This window comes from Oryzias latipes, chromosome 1 (genome assembly GCF_002234675.1).
Source record: "Oryzias latipes chromosome 1, ASM223467v1".
In the NCBI taxonomy this organism is placed as follows: Eukaryota; Metazoa; Chordata; class Actinopteri; order Beloniformes; family Adrianichthyidae; genus Oryzias; species Oryzias latipes.
This window is the reverse complement of record NC_019859.2, coordinates 11,611,736-11,629,463: the sequence shown is the minus strand read 5'-3', so window position 1 is coordinate 11,629,463 and position 17,728 is coordinate 11,611,736. Positions and strand designations below refer to the sequence as shown.

At 39.1% G+C, this 17,728-nt stretch overlaps 1 protein-coding gene across 4 annotated transcripts in view; it reads left to right on the top strand.

The window, feature by feature from the left end:
• The window catches only part of LOC101166191 (multiple PDZ domain protein-like), a 66,367-nt gene that overhangs the window by 23,916 nt on the left and 24,723 nt on the right, over positions 1-17,728 (top strand). For all 4 annotated transcript variants that reach the window (XM_023956126.1, XM_023956128.1, XM_023956120.1 and 1 more), the window contains 2 exons: positions 3,684-3,807; positions 9,970-10,168. In XM_023956126.1, coding sequence (XP_023811894.1) covers positions 3,684-3,807; positions 9,970-10,168 — 323 coding nt within the window. The remainder of the gene's footprint in view (positions 1-3,683; positions 3,808-9,969; positions 10,169-17,728) is intronic.

Below are 17,728 nucleotides of genomic sequence, written 5' to 3'. Positions count from 1 at the left end.
TTCCAACTGTAGGTACATGTACTAGTACTGGGTAGCAACAGTCCATATGCTAACAGTGGATTCAAGAATGCCCGTAAAGGACGTTCATGACAGGCAATGTGTGAACGTAGCATAAGAAGTGATGTTAAAGATTGTACAGGATAAAAAATAAAAAAACAGTTGGAGGTTTTTGCAGATTGTAAATATAAAAGTTCTTAATGTTTCTAAAGCCACAAGAATAATATCCTTGAAGGCCAATTGCAGTTAAAGTAAACAGCAAAGAAGACACTCCTCATGAGCACACAAAATTGCGCCATTTTGCCTGCTCCAAATGAGATCCCAGAGTTTGTTTCTTCATTCACGTTCCATGGCGAGGAGCTCGGCTGTATCAGTGTCAGAGTGTCAGGTATAGAGAAAGTGCTCGGTGTCAAAGACTTGCATTGTGGTCTCGATTAAAGTCCTATTGAGGCAACCTGCTCCACTCGCTTTTGCTTAATTGCCAACAACTTCCAGCCGGTGAGAGCTGCTCACCGCCTGCGTTTGACAGGTGATCTGACAAAAGAACATGCAGTTCTGACTCAATGTCTCTCGCTAGTTTTCTCATCAAAGAACGTCTTGTTGCAGCGGAGAGCTTCAAAACCTGGCAGTTGCTCGTACTTCCTGTGAAAATTCAAAGATCTCCTTCTGACACTTTAGTTAAGTGCCGGAGGGGATAAAAGAAGTCAACGTTTTGCAGTGTTTTACATTTGCGAATTAAGGTCTTCACCTTCGTGGCTTCCCAGCCGTTAGGGAGATCTGTCTTTGATGGAGCCACAGCTGGGGGTGAATGACCGGGGGGCGGTGGAAGGAGCAGAGAACCTTTTTAGGGTAGCAAAAGGAGGAATCAAAGCTGATGCTTATTCTCACTTTTGAACATTTATGCAATCATCCTCTTTTTTTTTTTTTAAGTGTAGAACTAAATGTTTACCACCATGTTGTCTTTTTGTCAAACGATTTGGATCGCTTTTCTCACAAAAAGCGGACTAGTTGTTACGTGGTGCGGTGCGACAGTCTGCTACCGCTGCAGTCAAGATTCGGCGATATAAAGCGATATATATATATAAGCTGATCTTTACGATGGGTTGAATAAAGCATCAGTTCACAGAGAAAGTTCACCTCTTACTGCTGGTTTTGTCCAAATGATGAAGCTAAACGTTGTTTTAAAGAAGCCGGCGGAGTGATACAAAACATTTAAGCTAGGTGACTGACATCTTTTTTCACCGTCCGGTTATTCTGTTGTATATCACATTTTAACGCACACCCAGCAGCCAATCAGAATCGAGTATTTACCCAGAACATGATATAAAATAATTTAAGATTAAAACTGTGTTTTTTTGAGAATTTCTTTATACAGTAGCAGATGAAAAGTGTCCGCAATCTGAAAAAGCTTAGGTTTGTGACGCAGACTGCCAAGAGCAGGCCAAAGTCTCCCTTGCTACAGTTCTGAAGTAACCACTTGCAGACAAATAGAACAATTGATGCCTTCATATTCCTCATACTGTCCTCAAAACTGTACGGCTGGATAGCTCCAATATTGCTCGGCGGTTTTTATGTTATGCTAATGTTGGCTTGGGCTTGTGAGGTGCTATAAGCTAGCAGGAGAGTGTGTAAACATAGGGCTGATGGGAAATTAAAAGAGCTAACTTTCGCACCAACAGTCCCACCCACAACCGAGGGGCAAGTTTCTAATAAGCTCCTGCAGAAACAATGTCTTAAAAAACGACACAGGTTAAATATTTTTATCAAATTGACTGGGAATTTCCTATTTTAAAACCAGTTGAATGGCATAAGCATGTCTTGAAAACAACCATTTTTTTTGAACAAATGTCATGTATTTCAGTGAAAAAAATACTCACATTTCCACCTGTCATGAAAGCAGCTGTCCTCCCTGTAAACTCTCTTTAAATTTACTTTACCGTTGACATTTTAGAAATGAGCTAGAAAGTGTCACAAAAGGGTTGCACTTTGGTTTTGCCACATGTTTAACATGGCTTATGATCTAATTTAGGCAGTAAAAATCAACAAATTATTCACACTGTTATTGGAGAGTGCTGGGGACCTCACAGGCCGGTGGAAATGTTAATGTAGGCCGCATTTGGTCCAGAGACCGGACTTTGGACATGCCTACCTTAAGTAATTTATTCAGTGAGTGACGGCCTTAAGGTAAGCATTTCTTTAGTTATTGCCGTTGTGCAGTTAAGGTGGAGGAGATCAGATAAATCATCTACAGCCATTTAAAAAAATAAAAATCATAAAAGATAGGTGTTGCACACAGAAGATAAAAAAATAAAAAGGATGACGTAACTGAGACAAAACAAGAATCAAGTCAAAGGAAAATAACTTTTGTGAAGAAAAACATGAAACAGGGCAGGAAAAACGACCAGGATGTAAAAAGGATTAAACAAAACCAGGCTGACACAAACGCGTTGAAGGATGATGAAATAACAAGCTGTGGTTCTGGTAACTGCAACTCAAACCAGGTGTGAAGATTTGAAAGCCACAGAGGGCTGAACTGGGCAGCAGGAAGACAACAATCTGATTGAACTCAACACTACAGACACAAAGTCAGAAACCATTTAAAAAATACAAAACCAAAAGGATGAATTCTATAAAGTAAAATATGAAAATACAACTCAACAAAAACCCCGTTTGTAACAGCAACTCTTGTTAAATTAGGATCTGACCTCCTTTGAGCCTTTGCTAAATAAAACACTAAGCCTTTGTCACAACAGCCCTTACGGTTGGATACAGGCTGTCTGTGGACAAGAAATGGGCAAACCTGTACCCGGTGAGCCTGTAGTGCAAAAATATTCTACAGGCTTGCTGCAGGTGACAGGACATAGCAAATACTTCAGTAGGATAAGTTAGGATAAAACAGGCGAACAGCAGGCACATCCTACGAATTATAATTTTTCTTAACCCTCACAAATCCTGTACTGACTGTTCACGTGATAAGTGTGGGCTCCTTACTGGCTATTAGAAAATTAGACGATTAGAGCATAAAATGGAAGTTCTAAACAATTCAACTGGACAAATATCTCTCATCCGAGCGGCTTCTTCGATTAGAGCGTAGTTTCTGTGGATGCGGCGTCAGGACGCAGTACGTCATCAGTACGTGTAACTTACATTAGCCTTACTTCAGGATACACTTACCACACATACATGATAGTTGTACGTTTCATTTTCATGACGTCTTTGAGGTGATTATACAAACCTCAACGGGCCCGGATGTGCATACCACATTATGAGTGCAGGTGACTAAGGCTTTGACCACAAGTTAAGAGAACATGTACACGGTGGGTTTAACACTAAATTGGATTGAACCATTGATGGTAAACTTTCATTTACTGATACAAAAGGTGCTACACAAAAAGCAATACGCATTGAGCTTTATTATAATACAGCTCAGTGTGGATCATTCCAATATAACCAGATCTTGATAAGTTTCTTCACCTTCTTTTCTGCACCACGTTTAATCATGACGGTTGTCCAATATTTTGAAGAACCTGTGAACTGTGCTCTATTTTTCTTCAATCAACTCTTCAAGTCTTCAATCAACAATGCAATCTAAAAAAAAAAAAATTCTCTTCTAAAGATCCAATTTGATCTTTTCATTCTGTATTAGCTTTTATACATTCATACTCATTTTTTATTGTCTTTCTTAGGAAAGCCGACTTCATCATCGCTTTGGCGTCATGGAAGAGGACAACAACCAGCAAGCCCCACCTCTCCCCTCCCACACAAGCTATGAGAGGACAATCACTGTTGTCCGGGGCAACCGTAGCCTTGGTATGTTCTCCGTCTTTCTCATGGTGATGGTGTCTTGGTGTGTGTACGTCACAGGCATGGCATTAATTACTCTAATTGGAGGTGGTGATGACGACTGCCCTGAAGAGGAATGGTGACTGAACATTTGAAATAAGAAAGGAGATAATTGTGTGTGTGTGTGTGCATGTAAAGGTAAAGTGGGGGTCACACAGAAGTCAAATTAATACCCTAAATTAAACTGTACATGTTATCTCCGTACAGGTTAAATTTTTTTTTAATACTTAAGAGTTTCATAAAGGGCCCAATGTCAGGTTTTTCAAATATGACAGACAAAAACTGAGTGAACAGCCATCCCTGTACCTTGTTCTGCAGGTGATATGCAAAGCATACTCAAAGAGCCTGATTTGTATTATGGAAAAACTCAGTCAATCCCAGGCACTGCACCACAGTGTGTAGGTCGGGGCGTGTTGTAGAGTTTGGTTTTATTAAAATATGGGCTTCAGAAAACAATCAAGGGCCCAAACTACCTTACTTTGTTTTCCACACTAGAGGGCGTACCACATTATAAGGCGCACAGTCAATAAATGGTCTATTTATAAACTTATGTCATACATAAGGCCCACCAAACTATTATTACACATTCACACCAGGCACGTGATGCATGTTTAGCATACCGTGTTCACAATACATATTTGGTACCCAATACGTCCTACTTTAGTTGAAAGAGACTTGGCACGAAATATCGAAGCGGTGCAAAACCTGCAAATCTTGCTCCAGGCTTTCTCTTTCAGCTTTATTCCGATATTTGAATGACTTAGGCCACATCCGAATCCCTACCCTTAAGACTTCTCCCTATCCCTACATTTATCCCTCCAAGTAGAGAGATATTGAAAAAATAGTGTCTTCAAATTTGGATGTTTCTACCTCTTGATGACGTCATCGATAGGTCATTTACTTTAGCGAGTAGCTGCCAGAGTTCCGAAAACACACAACAACATTGTTTTTAGAACTTTATAAGTCATGTAAAACAAAACCATATGACTTACTTTTGAGTATAAAACTACTGTGCCTCAGAGCCACCCATGTGAAAAATTGCATTTCTCTTCCATGACACGATACAGATCATCCTGCTGGCGAAAGGAGAGCCTACCCTAAGTCCCACGCCTCCTCCTTAAAAAAACACTTTCAGACATCACCTTAACTTCAAATGCCCCATAATTGGAGCAATTGAGAGGAGCCAGAGGGCTAGGAAAGCAACTTGGATTCAGCCTTGGTCTCATATAATTCTGGTCAGGCACAAACGGCAATGATCAATTTTTCCACTATGATCAATTTTTCAAACGGTTGGAACTTCCGTAAATGAAAAGGGACGTATGTCACTACCAAACTGGGTTCCTGATTGGTCAAATTTCGACCTGGTTTAACTGTCAGTGTTTGTTTATGGGCCTTATGTTTTGCAGACCAAAAAAAGGTCTTAAAATGTGCGTAGCTACATGTGAATGCGAGAGTTTTGAATGTAGAAGCCAGAAAAGCACATTTATGCATCTTTACATAGACTTTTTAATGAAAGTGGTCGCTTGAATGCACCTTGCCAAGGGCGGTGGCAATGTAGCTTCAGGGGCAGGAAGCAAGACAAAAGAGTCAGAGATGAGCCATCAGTAAGTCAGACTTTATTAGCCACACTAGAAGCGTTAGCCTCGATAGTGTATTCAGAATTCAGAATTACTTGTACTAATATCACTAAAACAAACTTTACTGTGAGCGTGCTATCTCCCAAAATGTAAAGAAAATCCACTATCCGACATCGCTACACACATTAGCGTATTTACCATCATACTCAACCCTTTTTGCAATTCGTTAAAAACACAGACAAACATTTTGATAGAGCCTCTCAGAATTGCTTTAACATAAATAATCCATATTTAAGATGTTACGGATATAAGGTGCACTATCGTTTAAAAATAATAATAAAATTCCGATTGTTACGTAAGTGTGCTTTATAGTGCAGAAATGGGGTACCGCATTTGGGGTTTACATCCGCTTAGAATATTTTTGTCTTCCAGATAAGTATTAAATCGTGATTTCTGGAAATTGAAATATGAACTTTTTTCTCTGTAATTTTCCATTTGCTGTGGAGCAAATAAGCTCTATGTGCTCCTAAAATCCAGCAAAACATCTCAGTGAATTTTAACCAAAACATAGCCTGCACCTTTTCCCCCAAAACACAGTTTTACTCACTGCAGCTTAATATTCCAAGCCAAGACAGCTTTTCTTCTTCTTGAAGGTCATATTTGTGCAGAAGTCACTGTTATTGATCCCAGAGCCTCCAGAGCCGACTAAATCATGTTAGAGACCTTTGCATAATTTTATTGTATATTCTCTGAGCGTATATATTTTAAGTAAAATGTCCTCCTGAACCTTGACTTTCATCCCCTTGTCTTGAGAAAACACTCAAGAGAAAACACTTGAGTCGCGTCAAAAATTGGGAAAATGTTTGATTTGCAGAAGAGCTTTCTCTGTTTTATCTGTCATAATTTTATTATTGTTTTGTTTTGAAAGTTTTGTAGATCATGACATCAAACAGGGTTCCTCCAGAGTTTGCAAAGAAAACTACAATTACCAACATTAACAGTTTGTGTAAAAAGTACATTTTGTTGGAAGAATCTTGGCCTTGTCTTTAACTGTAAAACAATATCTAAAGGCAACATCAGCTCAACAAGGTACAAAATGGGTTTTAAAAAATAGAAAAAAATCAAATTACTGAGAACTTTCCCAGACATCCTCACAAAACCTCCATTCTAGTCCAAGGTCGTCACTTTATCTCAAAAGCTATGTGCACACTAGGCATTTGACACAAAAACGCATTCTTGAATGCATGTAGCCCATGGTGTTTACATTGGACAAGCAAAAAGAAGCTTCTTCTTTGTCTTTGTTGTTTTTATCCTGCTTCCTAGCGCATATATGCCAATAAACAGTTGGAATAGGATTGGTGCAAAATGTTGATGCAATTCAAATCTTGTGAATCTTGCTCCAGGCTTTTTATTTCACAGCTTTAGTCTGATTTTTGAAAGACTTGGCTTCATATAAATCTATCTGGGTACAAACTCCAATTATTAATGTCCCCTCCATTAACAATTTTCAAATATGTCATCCATACGTCACTACCAAATCTGAGTCTCTGATTAGTCAAAGTCCAACCTGGTTTAACTGTCAACAAGTGTTTTGTACATAGAAGCCAAAAACAGTCATAGGAACCTGCGAAGCTACGCATGAGCATGAGAGTTTTAAAACACAAAAGTCCGGTCTTCGCATTAGACATGAAAGGGCTAATGGCCGATGAAGTATGCATTATCACTTTGTAATGCACGCCGTGGAAGCCTGAACCATCTGACGCACAAGGGCAAAAGTGCGTTAATGCTGAAAATGAACACTTCGAAGGCCATTAACCCGCTTAAACCATGGTCACTTACAAAAGCAATAAATAGTAACCGTTTAACTCCTTAATTCTTGTTATTTTTCCGATTTAGATCGCTTTTTTCACGAAAAGCAAACTATTTGTTACGTGGTGCAGCGCCTTGTCATGTTACGATGACACTTTGCCGCACCACCGCTTCAATCAAGATTCGGCGATTTAAAGCGATGTATACATGCTGATCGTCCCAAGGGGTTGAATAAAGCATCAGTTCAGAGAGAAAATTCACCTCTTCGTGCTTGTTTTTGTCCAGATGATGAAGCTAAACGTTGTTTTAAAGAAGCCGGTGCAGTGATACAGAAGATTTAAGATAGGTCACCGGAACTTCTTTTTGGGGCGTACGGTTATCACTGTGCGTTGTCACTTTTTAATGCACACCTTGTAGCCAATCAGAATCAAGCATTCACCCGGACCATGGTATAAGCTTGCTTAAATACATGTTGCACACAAGCTATGTTCATGGTGTGAACATAGCTTAAAGGAGATCCCAGGTACCTATGGAGAAACATTATTCAGCCTCTTGAATCTGGGATCTAATCCTAATCCTTTAGGTCATGACAGTAAATGAGAGTAGGAACATAGACCGACCTGTAAACTTAGAGCCTTGCCTTTTGGCTTAGTTCCTTCTTCACTGCTCTGGATCGCTACAGCGACCGTGTTACTGCAAGCGGTGCACCTCTACATCTGTCAATCTCATGTTCCATTCCTCCGTCTCTCATCAACAAAACCCCAAAATACTTCTCCATTTGGTGCAGGAGCTCCCTACCCACCTAGAAAGGTCAAACCACCTTTTCCGGTAGAGAGCTATGGCCTCTAACATGGAGGTGCCAAATCTCATTCGAGCCTATTCCATCTGCGCATTGAAAGTTCTGGTTTGATGAAACCAGAGGACAATATCATCTGCAAAAAAACAAGATAAAATTTTATGGTCTTCAAGCTAGACCCCCTTATGAAAAGAACCAATGCTGAAGGGAACCCCTTGAAGTAGGTTCCACTTACCAATCAGGCTTGTTCTGTGTTGATACAGAGACACTAGACGGTCCTTTATTACAGGGACCCCAGATTTTCAGATTACCTCACACACTTTTTCTAAATCCACATAACACAACATGCAATGGAGAAGGGCACATTTATTGAGACCTGGTTGAAGAAAATCCCTTCTCTGGTATGTACCATTGACTGTATATGAAACCTGGACCGACAGAGTCTGAAGTCACCTATAATAAATGCCGTACTTCAGTCACCGTATTATGGCATTCAAACGCCGCCACGTTGTAGCCAGTACGCAGTGATTGGTCCAAAATCTGTCAAACGTTTTTGACATAGGGGCCAGAAGGCACCAAACACTTTTATTGGAGCATCTGATTGGTTAGTTTATAACATATATGAGTACAGAAAAAAAGACATTGTGATAACAAAAAAAAAAGATTAAGCAAGAATGGTTATTCTGACAAATAGAATGACAACTGAGTTGTTTATTTGTCAATGGAAGTTTTGGGGATTTTGGCTTCTCGGAGCCAGCGGGTACTTCCTTTTTGGAATTCAAAGGGGGAGGGGTCACTCCCCCCTTATTTCTAATATACAGTCTTTGGTTAGCACCATTGGGCAAAGTGGTGGGAGCTTGCTGCTCCTCTTTTTTTTCCTGCATGGCTTTGAAGTAGGCATGAAATTCTGTTTCATTGAAAGGGTCTTTGGACTTTCAATGCAGCTAATTAAAAATAACTAGTAAATGCCTGTAGGAACCCTGTTTGAACTTTTGCAGGATGGCTGTTCCGGCGGCTTTAAAAAAAAAAAAAAACACTGTGTATTTTTAATTATTTTTTTATCATCTTGCTTATCAAAGTATAAGACATATTTCGCTGATTTGTTTTACGTTTAAAAATAAGTTAAATGTCTGGTTTAAAACTGTTTGACAAGGAATTGTTTTGAGGTAAAACATACATATAAAAGTGAATTTACTAATTACCAACTAGTGGAAGCATTTGTAATGTACTTTTAAAGTATTTGAAATAGTTTCAGGCTTTTCGATTGTGAAACATTGGGCTTTAGATTCTTCTGTCTTTGAAATGTGTGTCTTCTGTTTGTCCTGTCTTGTCTTCAGCTGATTGATTGTACTCCAAGCACTATGATTGTATTGTAATTTGAATGTAATAAAAAAAAACAATAAAAACAGTTTATTTATTCAAAATAAGCACAGTCATTTATTTTTATCCAGTTTCAAATTATGTACGACCATAGTGTTGTGGATGTGACTCATTTGTAGATGATGATGTGGTACACCAAGCACCTTATTTCCTCCTGTGATGTGTGTCTGGATTGACAGACTTGCATGAATGCTTCTCTGTAATCCTTGTCGTGTCCAAATTGTGGAAGTCAGGTGTTTGTGTACCCGGTTAAGTATTAACCCTGCGGTTCCCTCTGTCCCAAGCCCCCCCACCCCCCTGCTTGTGTGCATATGTGTGTGTTAGCACTTTGTGTGACTAGGATGGTGCTGTGCAAATGTTCGGTGTGTGTGTGTGTGGTCCTGCTTGGGCGCTAATCTGCCTTGTGTCTGACTTGATTATGCTGATTGTTGCCACTGCGAGGTGTTTGTTTGGGTGAGCGTCTGTGTGTTTGGCTTGCAATCACCACAGTCTTAGCCAACCCTCTACTCACCTGTGCTTGTGTGTGCTTCTGTGTGTGCGTGTGTCTATGTGTACGCACATTGGCAGGCATGTCGGTGAGTGCTATCAAGGACGGCTCAGGCATGCTGGTGCGCAGTGTGGTCCAGGGGGGCTCGGTTTGCCATGATGGTAGGCTGGGGGTGGGGGACGTCATCTTGGCCATCAACAGAGAACCGACGTCCAACCTGACCAGCGCCCAGGCCAGGGCCATGCTTCGCAGACACTCTGTCATGGGGCCCGAGATGAGGTGAGAAGACAACCATTGTCAAAAAATAAATAAAAAAAATACATCACTTCATGAATAACACAACTTGAGCAAAAGTCAAACATTTTTACAGTTTTTTTTTCATTTTTTTTTCTTTTCTTTAAAATCAGGGATTAGTAGAAATCAATAGAAAGAAATCTGATGCAGTGAAATATGCCAAAGAATGTTTTTGGCTGCAATCTTCCTTTATTATAAATGAATGAAAACAGGCAACTCTTTACTATCCAATAGGGCAATAGGGATATTCCAAATCCAAAATGTTCAATCACCAATATTTAAATATATATATGATTAAAAATATACATAAAAAAGACTCAATAAAAAGGTGCTGTGGGGCTTTGAGGAACATGTTGCATTTTGGGACATGGCTGCTGTGTCAGGGGTTGATTTGTCATCAACAATACTTAGAGAATATGAGGCAAAAATTAAGAGTCTGGTTTTTTTTAGATGGAACATAAAAAATGATGCATGACAAACAGCGAAAAGTCGACTTGCCTGGATCGTCATAACGAATTAAAAAGCAATAACACATAAAAAAAAAATAATAATAATTAATAAAAAAAAGCAATAACACGCCCCCTGGAAAAAGGTGCAAACTTCCTCCAGTTTGAAAAATTTTCTTTAAATAAGCAAAAAAAAAAAAAAAAAGAAATCAGCTAAAGTGGATAAGAAAAATTGTTTAAACCAAAAATTCTTATTTTAAGAAGAAAGATTTTTGTCCCAGAGACATGTTTTCTCAAACTACGATTAAATTGCTACTGAAAAACTTTATTGACAAGATGATTTTTCTTGCAAAACAGAAAATAAGTCAATATTCTTGAAACAACGTTCCTTTTACTTTCTCAAGATTCAGTTGGCAGTGATTTACACTCTGAAATGCATTACAGAGTGCATGAGATCCTCCACAGGCCACGCCCCCTGCAGGTTGTGAACCCGTGTCACTGCAAAATTCTACCGCAACAGAAGAAACAATCTTCTTTGAGATGATTAAAAAGGAAAACTACAAGTTCAAAGCACTGAAAAGTTATTTACTACTTTAAGTTTAAATAGAGTGAATTGTATGAGACAGACTGCAGGAAGTCCAAATTTGGGTCTATGAGACTGCATTAAGGTCATTTCTGCATCACACCCATGCGTGATAAAGCAGCCTCGAGAGTCGAGTTCTTTCTTTTAATCCTGCGTCTCCTTAGATCTTCACAGGCTATTACCCCCTCTAGGTCCATCCCCCCAGGGAAAAAGGTCGAATGTCAGTGCTTAGTGCCTCTGCAGGACGGTCTGGAAAGGAGGTTTGCACGTCTTGGTTTGGTTACGAAACAAACCTTTTTGGATAATCTGTAAATACATAAATAAAAGCCACAAAAAGTAAAGCATTATTTGTGCACAACATTTGATCTGATTTATTGTTAATGCAACATAAAGTGCAGAAGGACTCGAGGTGGTTCTTGGTCTAACTTACCAGAATAAAAGTATAAGGAAACACACTTACTGAAGGGATTTTTCTTTTACAGAAATATAATACTTTGGAAAATTAAGTTAATTTATTTAAAAACATGTATTTTATTGAATTTTGGCTTAATTAAGAAACAATTTTTCCAACGATTTAAGCTCTTTAAATCTTTACTTACAGGTTTAATTCACAGAAAACAGGACAAAAAGTGAAATAGAAAAGGAACAAACTGACTGCTACAACTAAAATAGCCCAACATGGTGATTTCTCCCACTGTACATTGCGTCGCATGTCATGGGGTCCACGCTGAACGACGCGCTAAACTAGACGTTCCACATTTCTGTGATGGGTTGGTCTGTAGGACACTTTGAAGGCAAAACTCTATTATTTGGGCTTTGGAAAAGAAAGTGGTGCAAATGAAGGAAAAATCTAATTTTGACACAAAAAAAAAAAATCCAGCTAAACTGATATTTGGCAGGATTATTCACAGTATTGCTGGCCTCACAAGACACTAAACCAGCGGGCAATTACAGGCTTCAATGGATGTTTTCCTCATATTCTTACCCTACTCATGGCTGATTACCTGGATCAGGTGTGTCCAGCCAATCAGAAGATGCCAGAGCAGGATATGTTGGAAGACATGCAGGAATGTGACCTTCAGTGTTCACATCTGCACTAAACCTCCTCATTAATGAGGGGAGTGAGGAAAGAGTATTTAAAGTCCAACTACAATAGTGTTTAGATCTATTGTAAAAGTCTTATTAATTCAATTCAATTTTATTTGAATAGCCCAAATTCACAACAACAGTCGTCTCGATGGGCTTCGTGTTGGTAATTGAAAAAGTGAAACATGAACTCCAAAGGATCATGAATACATAGAGTTCAATAGGAAAATACTAAAATGAACTAACAAACTGACTAAGCTAAACTGGCATTCCTGCCCTTAGACCCCCCTTCGCGTTAAGGAAAAACTCCTAAAAAAAACGGATTCCGGAAAAAACGGAGAAACCTCAGGGGTGCCCACACGAAGGAGTGATCCTCCCCCAGGACGGACAGGCGATTTACCAGAACTCTTAGAGAAGAATTAACTTATCTACCTCTACAACTACATATATTGAGTCCAGCAGACGAGCTTCATCCAGACGGAGTTGGGGGGACAGTCAGGGGCGCGAGTCAAGCCGGAGACAGGATCCACAGCCAGGTGTCGGAGCAGGAGCCTGTGTGAATTGTGGCCTCAGTTTCCTGTTCTTAGCTGACAGGAGTGGTACCCCGTGTCTTCTGCAGCTGCAGTACATCTGCCTCAAGGTTGGACGTGTTGTGCGTTCAGAGATGCTCTTCTGCAGACCTCGGTTGTAACCAGTGGTTCTCTGAGTTCCTGTTGCCTTTCTATCGGCTGGAACCAGTCTGGACATTTTTTATTTATTTATATATTTTTTTTAAATGGTTTATTTCAAGCAATTAAGTAGAAACAGTACACCAAAGCAATATAATCATCAGTTGTACATTCATAAAGTAACTAATCAAATGTATGATAATTAGACATATTAATAAATTTGCTTGAAAGGGAGTGGAAGGAAGCGAACTTATATTCTCCTCTGACTTCTTGCATCAACAAGGCCTTTTTGTCCACAGAACTGTCACTCACTGGATATCTTCTCTTTTCAGAGCATTCTCTGTAAACTTAGAGATGGTTGTGGGTTAACATCCCAGTTTCTGAAATACTCAGACCAGCCCGTCTGGCTCCAACAACCATCAAAGTCACGTAAATCCCTTTTCTTCCTCATTCTGATGCTCGGTTTGAACTGCAGCAGATCGTCTTGACCATGTCTACATGCCTAAATGCATTCAGTTGCTGCCATGTGATTGGCTGATTAGAAAATTGCGTTAACAAGCAGTTGGACAGGTGTGCCCAATAAAGTGGCCATTGAGTGTATTTCAGACATTCATTTAGCACTTGTACTTATTTTTGCTTGAATCTGTGCTTCTTTTTACAGCACAGAAAGATCTGTGGTTGAAAGCAGGAAACAATCAAGCAGAGTGATTAAATTCTGCTCATCAAAAAAGAACAAAGAAAAAAAAATAGGCTTTCTCATCCCTCCTAAATGATCCCATTTGCTATACGTTTGGAGCGATGCAGTCAGATCTGAGTGATGCCGTCGCTCACAGATGAGATGAAGTGATTTGAATGACTAATTGGGGAAGTTCTGACACATCCTGACATCAGCAGTGGTGGTTTCACATGCAGAAGGCTTGTTTGGGCCGACTGGGGACGAGTTCCACCTGAGCTTCACCTTTGCCCCGCTAAACACCCACTCACTTTCTCTTCCCTTTTTTTTTTTTGTCTTTTAAAAGCACACAAATGAACACACACACACACAGCCTTTCAGTTGTCTAACCTCCAAAAACACCTTTTTCCTGCTATGGGAAATATCTCTGAATTATTCATCACTCATCTCACCTTGAGCAGTGTGATTCTGAATAAAAGAGTGTTTTAAAGAGCTTCTCATGGATGCTCTGAACACACAAACGAACCCCCCCCCCCCACGCACACACACACACACATATAAACTCTTTCTCTGCCTTCTGACAGCACTTCAGACAATCTAAGAGCAAGTGGAGGCAGCTGAGTTGCTTTGGCAGCCTCAGAAACAGACACAAGAGACGTTTGAAGGTTTGTCACGATCAAACCACCTCTTTTGAGAGAAAGCAGGCTGTCCACATTGTTTGGTCACAGCCTAATAGTGCACAAATCCTCCATATTGTTCCTGCCAGCCAAAATGTAATGCAAAGAATGAGCTCCTTTCATAAAGTAAAACAGCCTGTCAGCACAGAGTTGTCCAAAAAAGACATAAACAGAAGCTTTAAATGACTTCTCTTTTTAATTGGTCTCATTGCAGGTTTGAGCAAAACACCAAACTCGTGCATTTAACGATGCTCACTTTTTTTCTGTAAGTCGTGCAGAGTATCCACATAGTGATGCCTGTATTATTATTCTAAAGCACGACTCAGCACTTTGTGATTTTACCCAACCGTGCAAATGTTCCAAAAGACAGGATTCCATTACTAAGTGCATACTTAATTTAGTTTGTAATTTTGAACAAATAATAAAAATCAAAGAAAGTACTTGTCCCATAATGCACAGGGAAACCACTGACTGTATAGGAGAACTTGACCAAGTGAAGTCACCACTAGAAAAGGCCTTATTTCTGACTACAACCAAATGAAATCAATTCAGTAGCAGTTTTTGTTTTTTGTAATATGGACATCGCCATGTTGGAGCCAGACGTCATCAGTACGCAGTGATTAACCCTTGTGCTGTCCAAGGCATTTTAACACTGGGAGTGGGGTCATCTAGACCAGTGGTCCCCAACCTTTTTGTCACCGCGGACCGGTACAACGCAAGGCACGTTTACTGCGGACCGGGGGTGGGGGGGGTGGGGGGGGGGTTGAGGTGCAACGCAAGGTGTGTATCACATGATGTTTGGTGTCGTGACTTTGACGTGCGTTAAGTGTGACGGATGTAACAGTGAGAATCCGGTCACTTTTCAAAATAAAACGTTTTTTTCGGAAAAAAAAAACAATAAAATGGAAATTATTTTTTCTTTCTGTGCGTCCCGGTGCCAAAATTTGTGCAAAGGTGCAAAGTGTCCGGTGGTTGGGGACCACTGATCTAGACCCACTAGTCAGTGTGCTAAACCTCTTTTCTTCAATGATTTGTGATCTTCACTGGTGTCCATGGATTACGTGAAATCATCTTTACCTTTATCCACCTGTGTCATGCTAAGGATAACACTTCAATGTAAGGATCGGGTCATCGGGACCCCATAGGATAGCACAAGGCTTAATGTCCAAGTTGCTCTGATTCAGTGTTTCTATCCCAACCACTCTTGCCAATAATCAGTAGTGAGCTTGTTGAAGGCCACACCCCTATCCCGGGTAGTTTCATACGTTTCAAACGTTGGACGTGAGACCCCATATCTTTACTGAGGCATCTGTTTGGACAGTTTTGAACTTGAAAAAATTGCACTAAAGAAAAAAAGTTTAAAAAATACATTCAAGCTAGAATGGTTATTCTGACAAATAGAATTAGTTTCTCAATGGGATTTTGGCGTTCAGTTCTCATACACAGTGAATAGTCTAAACAAGGCAACATATTTTTCATTGGCTCTATCAAAAAAAGTACACATCCCGCCCAAATTGATTCTGAACTGGCAAATCGTGGCCACCTTAATCCATTTTGAGTAACTGATTCTTTTCCTAGAGTTTTGGTTCGGCATGCTGCTGTCTGAAAATCAATGTTCTAGTTTTTTTTCTCCCTCTGCAGAAGTAAAAAACTACCATGTAGCATTTCCTTTCCTCCCTGCATAGACATTTTAGTTTCAAATGTGGTTCTTAAATGCTAAGAAAACAAGAATGCTGCTAGAAAAGGTTCCCTTTTTATGCTCTAACCTTAAATATTCTGACACATTTAATGAATTTAGCACATAATCCTTAAGATTTTTTTGAATTTTTTGAGTTTAGATTTTCATTGCATAAAAATGTGTGCTAAAGTGCGATGGAGCTGGCGCCCACAGAGGGCGGGGTTTAAGCAGATCTGTCTGATGTTGAGGAATTTCTCAGGCAGATGTTTTTGTTGGCACTTGGAGCTTAGCATGTGTCTTTGCTGATCTTATCTCACATTTACAGCTCGTGTAGTGTTTACCCCTGAGATCAAAATGTGTTTATCCAGCGTGATCAGGTTCCACCTTCAGTCAGTTATAGTGCAGTCAGTGCATAATAAATGCAGCTGCTTGTCCACAAAGTGGTTACAGGATGCTGACTAAAAAGGTTCACAATGATGCCGTTTGTGGATAATCGGATCAGTTTTCTCTGGAAGCAAAATGCAAGACAGCATTTTTTGGTTTTTTTTAATTAGATTTCTTTTTCCTCTAATAAATAAATGAAAATGAAATATAAAATGTTTATTTCTTTTAGGTAAAACTTCATATAATACCCTAAAATAGAAGATTTAACTTGTTAATTAAAAAATATATAGATGTTTTCCTTTATCCATTAAACAAACAAATAAATCTTTATTGATCCCACGTTTAAGACAATGTTTGTGAGAGAAGTGGTTCGGAAAAGTTGAGGGGAAAAAGTATTCCTACTTTTACGTTGTGCAAAAACATGATATATTATTTCAAATAAGTAATTAAATAGAATTTTAAGAAAAAGAAGAAAAAACGGGTTCATTTATGCGTCACACAGTTATAAGGTCTTGCTGAAGACTTTTCAGACAAATGACTTGCAGAAAATGTGGTCCCAAATTGCATATATGGTCTTTAAAATGTAGAAAAGGTGTTTTTATTTCACATTTCTAATAAAGAATTTTTATTTCTCTATACCAGGGGTCTGCAACCTGAGGTTCCGGAGCCACATGCAGCTATTTTATCTCTCCATTGTGGGTTTCTGGTCTTGTGGAAAAATGCTAACAACTTGAATAAATAAAGGGTTTTCCCTTCATGTTTAGATATTTAACATGTCAAATAACTGAGCAAAATGATGGAAAATGCTTTAATCCATGGTCAGAGTAGCACTGCAGTGACTAGTTGCTGGTCAGAGGCAAAGCACTGAATTGCATAATCATTTTAAGTGCAAGTAAGTCTGCTGCAGCAGGAGGATCTTATGTGAGATAGGATGCATTTTATTTTGAAAGGAATTTGTATGTGCTGCAGTCAAAAGTTAAATTTGTAACATCCAGATACATAAAAACCTTTTTTAAATTTTTATTTAAAAAAAATAAAAGCTGCATTTTAAAAGCTGCATGTCCACAAAAACACAACTAAAATGTATTTTTCCAAGCTGTGAATTGTCTTTCACTGTTTTTTTTTATTTTTTGTTTTTTTTTAGTTTAGCAGCTCAGTCATGTACAAATTTTGAATAAACAATGAGTTAAATAACGTTTTTGGAAGTAAATATGTTACAAACTGTACTCTCAGACTGAACTAAAACCATTCAAAATAAAATCCTTACGGATGCAAATCTAGCTGACGTAGAAAGTTTACTAAACCACCTAAAAGTCCATCATGGAAGTTCATTTCATCTCATAATGATTT